General features: G+C 46.7%; 1 protein-coding gene across 1 annotated transcript in view; it reads right to left on the bottom strand.

The window, feature by feature from the left end:
* Positions 1 to 2,609: 2,609 nt before the first annotated feature.
* TULP4 (tubby like protein 4) overlaps positions 2,610 to 7,322 on the bottom strand; it is a 94,136-nt gene continuing 89,423 nt past the window's right edge. Inside the window, exons 14-15 of the mRNA XM_006757709.2 lie at positions 5,910 to 7,318; positions 2,610 to 4,454 (exon numbers count right to left, since the gene is read on the bottom strand). Of these exons, the coding sequence (XP_006757772.1) occupies positions 4,338 to 4,454; positions 5,910 to 7,318 (1,526 nt within the window). The 3' untranslated portion in view covers positions 2,610 to 4,337. The remainder of the gene's footprint in view (positions 4,455 to 5,909; positions 7,319 to 7,322) is intronic.

Raw genomic sequence — 7,322 nt, 5'->3', positions numbered from 1 at the left:
CAGAAAATATAGGTACAAGTGAAGTTACAAGAAAATTGCACACAGCCGAAGAAATGAAAACAAAATAAGCCACAACCCTTCAGAGTTTTATCAGCCAAAGATAAGAAAATACACGAATGGTGAAGAGTTTTGAGATGTGTGCTGTTACAAAATCCCAGGAACTCAAACAACATTTTTGACACATTTTGTCTCAACTAACTTGTTCACAACCGTTGACTTGGCCAAGTGATGGATGGTCCACACAGGAACACAATGGGCTGTTTTCCCAGAAACCTGCACTTGAACACTGCAGAGCTCACTCAAGAATTCAAGAGGGCCTAGGCCTACACTCTGTCTTTTTTTCCGATGTACTCGATGGTCTTTGGGGCAAGTGGTGATTTATTTCAGGGCTGTTCCCAAGGGCGGCCACTGAGCAAGGCGGACTCAAGGGGAGGTTCCTGTCTTATCTGGAATTGGTGCTTTTGTGTAATTTTACGAAAAGTGCGTTTTTCTAGAGGTGAATCTTCGAAGGATATTACTTAAAATGCCCTGATTTACATTCAGTAGATAGCTCATTAACATGGACAAGAAATATCTCTACAGAACGGCAATGTTCTGAAACATACCTTCCGAATATGTAAAGTGGAGTGAACTCATTTTGAGCTCTTGAGCTGTTAGAGTTGGACAGGAGTTTAGATTGTCCAGCTCATCCCTTTCATTTTACAGATGGACAAGTGGAGGTCCAAGGTCACCCTCCAACTTTGTGGCGGATCAGGCTTGATCCTGGGTCTCCTGACTTTTTGCTCTGATTACAGGATAAATGTACGAGTTTTCACATGTCCCCGTGGGACACTCAACAAGGGAGCAATGGCCTTGGATGAAAAATACTAACCTGCATGATCCTGACATCTACTACCATTCGAGCTTTGACATTCTCTGCCTCCTTTACATCAATTTTTTTCAAAATATACATTCAGTGGATGGACTGTATAAAAATCTATGCCTTTGGTTTGATGAGGCTAGAGTTAAGACAAATTTAAAGTTTTGTTTGTTTGTTAATACACTACTTCCCTCAAAAAGGCATGGATTTTTATGTAGTTGACTGTTTACTGGGCTAATCCTATATAATAAAAGCCTAATATGCTAAGTGTTCAGTCATCGGGTTGTCCGTTCAACCAATCAAAGTGTAATATGCTAATGATACTAGTATACTAAGGCCACTCAACTGCTCGCTATGACGTGCACTGACCACCAGGGGGAAGATGCTGCTGGGGTCTGGCCAATCAGGACTGAGTGAGATGGGCTGGACATGCCCTGGAGCCCTCCTTCCGTCCCTCCCCGGCTAGTCAACCTCCCGTGTCCCTCCTTGACCCCGATCGTGCACTGGTGGGGTCCCTTGGCCTAGCCTGCACCCTCTTGCAATCCGGGACCCCTTGGGGGATGTAGGAGAGCCAATTTTGGCTCAATCCTGTAGGCTAGACTGAGGGACCCCACTGGTGCATGAATTCATACACCAGGCCTCTAGTATTTTTATATGTAGGGATTCAATGAGGTATCTTAATATTCATAAATTGCTACCAATAAACATAAAGTATGTAGAATTCTGCTGCTTAAAGTACTGCCTTTAGTAGCGCTTAACAAATTGAGAATGACTGAATGAAAACTATTTTTAAAATAAGTGAAGGCATCACCATTAGCTTAGAAGACAGAACACTGCTGCAGACATCTGTTTAAGTAGACCTGGCACCTGAAATTACCTGCTCCTGGGCCGGGTGAGCAGAGCAGCGCTAATTCAGAGGCTCACTACGTTTGCAAAACATCCAGGACGAGGCCTCTGTCTCCACGTGGGGAAAATGCCTTTTGGGGAGTGGTCTAAGAATTAAGAAGTTTAGTTAATTATTTGCTACAATACATTCTCTTTACATATGTATTTGTAGCATCAATTCCAAGGATTTCCCCCAATATTTCCTCTTATTAAGAGAAGTTCTAAAAAGTAGCCCCTTTCATGGTCTTTATATCTCAAAAACCGATCAGAACTTTTAAAACTTATTACTAATAATCCCTTCCTTTGCCACCTACTCTAATCTTAAAAAGTCTCTTCTCATTTCATATCACCTTTTATTTTTAATTAAAAATAACATTTTCAAAAGGAGGGGAAATATTTTAGGATATGTTATCTCATACGTAATCACTACTTCAAAAAGCAAAGAAAAAATTACTCTTAAAGGATTAATAGAAATGTTTTTCCCAATCAGAAAAAGTTACAAACTGTCCAGCAAACCCCCCATCATATCTTCTTTATTTCTTGCAGCAAAATATACTGCTACCAAGTAAGTCGTTACATTCTGTTTTTCTAAGTAAATTATAAAATGGGCATAACTCACCAGTAAATAGTAGTGAAGTAGTTTCTAGGAACACTATAAAAGCAGGATAAATAATGACCTCTTGGGCAATAAAACAGAAAATTGCATTTAAATTATTCTAGAAATAGGCTATAACCACATTGCACAGCTAATAACCGCTGAAACATCATACCAAGCTACAAAAACTCATATAAAAGAATTAGATAAATCTGAACACATGACTAAATTCTTTTTGGAAGAATTTAGCCACCAAAGAATCAGGTTCAGGTCCACTGTTTTGAAATGTCAGGTGGAACTAGCTGGGAGATGCCCTTCGCCATATTTAAAACCTTATCTGTTTCTTTGGGGCTGGAGAGGGTGGTGCATGAAGGATGCCATCTTGTTCTGGGAAAGGAATGGGACAGTTTCTTTCCTAATTTTTAAACCAAAACAGGGAATTAAGAACATATTTCAAAACTAAAACATGGAATTAAAATTTTTTTTAAAAAATAATTTTTTGTAGTTTTCCACTTTTCTGTTTTCAAACAAAATCCAAACATAGGATAGTTCTTGAGCTCCTGCCCTAAACACCTCACAGATACAAACAACTGAGAACAATGCACTGGGTCTTGTCACCAGGGCTGAATACTGCCCAGGGTATCTGCTGAGGACGGGGTGAGGTGGGAAAAGATAATCTCAGTTGATTTTTCTTCTGCAATTAACCAGTAACTGCCTTAAATACTACAATTTTACCCATGCTGCCCCAGAGGTTCATCTCTATAAATAGTCTGCACAGTTAATAAACAACTGTTTTCCTGGAGAAGATGGTGGGACTTCTGGGCAAGAGATGACCACAACTCTGCCTCTTGACACCCTGGCAAATGCTTAAACATTTTTGCTTACATTTCTAACCTGTTGAAACACATTTCTAGTCAACTGAATTTTAATGTAGCTGAAAGAGGAAAGGAGCGCTTTCAAATCAGCATCGTTAGCATTTTTAGAGAAAGAAAGTGTAGAATAGTGTTGTCTGATGGGAAGGATAACGTCTACTGTCACATTTCAGAGGCAACAATAAAAGACAGGGAGTAAATGTTACTTCTCAGCCAGAGGGTGCCCAGTGACTCCCGACTCCAGCTGAGAAAACTACAGCCCCCATTGCACCCTGGGACCTGGCCACATTTCTCCCCTACCTTCTCCTCAAACCAGTCAGACTGAACCCATGGAATGATGATAAATTATAAAACTTAGTGGAGTCTTCATGTCAACATCCTCCAGGGAGGAGCATAGCCCTTGTACTATTTCAAGTCACACTACGGAGCTCGCCATGCGTGCACGTGCGGGATTTTCCTCCTCGCCCGTCATCCCTTCCCCCACACCATCAGGAGCACATCCTACTCACACCTGGGAACAGCGCCCCTGTAGAAAGCCTACTTTTATTAGTCAAAGAGTGTGTCTGCCAAAATACCCTTCATTGATCAAGTCACCTTTAGGGGAGTAACATTAACATGTGCGAATTAAATGTTGTCCCTCAAGAGAACCTGTATCTTCAGGGTTTTGGGTGTGTTTTTTAAAAAAAGAGTTTTGATTGTACACTAGTGATGTTGTGGAGAATGAGAAGAATGCACACCCCGTATGTCTAAAAGAATAGCAGGCTATAATGCAGTCTGTCTTCCTTCCGAAGGACCCGTGTGTGTAGCTGACATGAGCAAGCCCAGTGGGACATTACCACAATCATGTTTCCAAAAAAACACCAGGTGCCTGGTATCTTTGCTTCCAAACACCTCTCTTCTGTATTGTTTTGTTTGATTAAAAAGAAAGACAATAAAGAATAATAAAAGCCCAAACAAACGACAACGCTAAAGGTCAGTGCCCTCCCCTGGGCCTGAGAGACTTTTCCAGTTTGCTCCTGTCTTCTGGTCCTCAGGCACCCAGCCCCTTGCGGGCTCCTCTACCATCTGTGATCAGGCCTCTCTGAAAAGGCTCCTCTGTCTCTTTCTGCTCCCCAAGCCAGTCTCTTCATTTGAGGCGCTGCGTCACGTTGGCCAGGGCCACTGCGAAGGCCTGCACAGCGGAGAAGGGGTACTGGAAGTCCAGAATGTATGCATTGCCATCGATCCTTCCAAACTGCATCACCTGGAGGAGGGCATCGAAGCAAAGACATTGTAAGAAATCAAGGTGGAACAGGGCAACCAGGTCAGTGCGGCTCGTGATGGAGGCAGACAGCACAGTCTAGAGCAGTGGTTCTCAACCTTCTGGCCCTTTAAATACAGCTCCTCATGTTGTGACCCAACCATAAAATTATTTTCATTGCTACTTCGTAACTGTAATGTTGCCACTGTTATGAATCGTCATGTAAATATCTGATATGCAGGATGGTCTTAGGCGACCCCTGTGAAAGGGTCGTTCGACCACCAAAGGGGTCTCGGCCCACAGGTTGAGAACCGCTGGTCTAGGAGTTATTTTTGCCAACAAAAGTGACTCTGGGAGGCTTCTAATTCTAACTATGAGTTTGTCAGAAACAAAGGAATGGAGGGATATATTAAACAATGCAGCGGGGAGACAGGGAGCAAAATTCAGGGCGTGGGAAGCTCCACAGGTCAAATGAAGTGGTTTCCTCACCAAGGGGACAGATAGGAGAAAGCAGAAAGAAGAATCTATAAGCTAAAAGAGGCTTAAGAGGAACATCAACTGTCATTGTCAAATGTCACTGCTCAGAAAGGGACAAACACAGCACACCTCCTTCCCATCATGCTCACCTCCCAGCCTGCTTTCCTTTGTCATTTCAGTACTTGCTGTGACCATCACATAACTGTCATATTACATGCTTTTTATTTGTGGTCTTTCTTCCATTTTTGTAGACTCCATGAGGCCGGGGCCTTTCTGTTGACCCCACTGCTTTCATTTCTGTGCTCACAGCAGTTAGAAATGTATTTATGAAAACAGGAAGCCGTCCAGATTGGCCCGTGGGCCAGTTTGCCAACTCCCTGCTCGGAAGCTTGCCAGGCATATAGTAGGTGCTCAATAAATATTCGTTGGGTGAATGAATGAAAATGGGATTTAAACATGAGAAGTGAAGGGAATTCCCAGGATAGTAGAGAAGGGTAGTCCCAGCACCACAGCTATGCCGCAGGGCTAGAGACAGCATTCTGGGTTGGAGCAGAAAGAACTGACAAATTACCCACCGAGTTTAACTGTACTGAGAGGAGATTTACATCCTGCCACAGGACTGGGGAATGACTTAGCAATAAATACATAGAGAAATAAGCCAAACACAACTGGGTAATTATTATGTCTAGAAAAAAAACCTATACAATAAAAAAGCGAATGTAACTAAACCCTACTATGTGGCTCAGCTGTGAAACATTTACTGGCATAAAAAGGTGACAGGTGACCACTGATTTAACTAAGAAAAGCAAAGGGTCCGAGGGGGGAGAGAATTGGCCCCCATCTAAGAGGGTCAGTTGGTTTCCACATTTCACGGGTGGCCTTTGGAAAATGATCCTCAAAGGCCAAAGCACCGATTCCCTTCACCTGGTTTTAAAAACTCAGAGAAGCCTCGATTCCGGCCAGGCCCGGGAACACCCTTACCTGCCGCCCCTCCAGCTCGATCTGGAAGTTCTTGGCCGACTCCTGGGTCACGCGCCCCCCGAAGTCCAGCTGGTACACCTGGGTGGCCTCGTTCCAGAGAGGCTGCTTGTTGGCCATCACGTACACGAAGCCCTGGCTGCCCAGCCGCCCGTCCTCCCTCTCGCTGGCTTTCCGGCACTTAAACTCGTCCAGCTCGCTAGCTGTGCGCAGGCTCCGCTTGCTCTTCCAGCCCTTCTTGCTGCCCTGGCTCTGGTTCATCAGCTCGTCCCCGCTGATGAACAGCTCTGGCTCACTCTCCGAGCTGTCCTGGAACTCGTTCGTCTTATTCAACTTCTTCGACTTCAGCTGGTCTTTCTGACTCTTCACTTTCTTTTTCTCTCTCCCTAGGCGGGGGCTGGAGATCAGGGAATTAAAGTCACTCAGCGTCCGCGCCTCCTTCTTCACTTTGCCCTCGGTGATGGCCTGGACATTCCCTTCCTCCGCTCGGCTGTCCAGGCGCTTCCGGTTCTTCTTCCCGAATTTCTCTGTCCGCTGGGGGACCGGGCTTTCCGTCAGAGAGAGGACCTCCTGGAAGTTGTCTGAGGCCTCTGCCATCACCTCTGTGCCCAGGTGGCTTTGGAGGTCGCTGGGTGGTGGTGGGGACACGAGGGGCTTCTCCACCACCAAGTGTGCCTTGGGGGGGAGAGTGCTCTGGGGGTTCTGCATGGGCGGGCACGCGCTGTAGGAATTCCAGGGGTGCAAGGCGATGGATGGCAGCTGTAAACTTGAGCACGTGCTGCTTCCGGGGTACATGGGGGGCAAGGTGCAGTAGGACAGGCTGGAAGGGTAGGCTGGCTGCAGGACCACAGCGGGCTCCTGCTGTGCAAACTGTGTGGGGGACAGGGAGTCTTTTGAGCAGGGAGCCTGAACTCCTGGCAGAGGGGGGTTGTTATAGCTTCCTGGATAGGGCACTCCCATCCCATAGCCCGTCTGGAAAGTGGCAGTAGGGCTGGTGGGAGACTTGGGGGAGATGAAGGGCACTCGGGGCACGTCCAGGTGCTGGCTCTGACCTACGACCAGGGAGGGCAGTTTCAGGGCGTGGGGCCCTCCAGTCTGCGCTGTCCTTTCCTGAGGCACCCAAACGTCCTCCCCTAGCACAGGGTCCCACTGGTAAGGGGGCGGCCGCTTCACGGCCACAGCAGCGTCAGGCAGTGGGGGGTGCCGCAGCGGCTTTTCCACCGGACAGTGCTGGGCCAGTGCCTCATCCTCGGTGAAGGCTGAGTTGACATAGTCCGTGCGCTCACGGGCACCCTCGGGCGGGCTCAGGAGGCTGTAGGAGGACTGCGAGGCCAGCGGGGAGGTGCTGGGCGCCTGTGCACCCCCTGCGCCGGCCGCACCCCCTCCACTGCACTGACTGCAGGAGGAGAGGGCTGC

The sequence above is a fragment of the Myotis davidii genome, unplaced genomic scaffold (genome assembly GCF_000327345.1).
Source record: "Myotis davidii unplaced genomic scaffold, ASM32734v1 scaffold1494, whole genome shotgun sequence".
Taxonomy (NCBI): domain Eukaryota; kingdom Metazoa; phylum Chordata; class Mammalia; order Chiroptera; family Vespertilionidae; genus Myotis; species Myotis davidii.
This window is presented reverse-complemented; position numbering and strand designations above follow the sequence as displayed.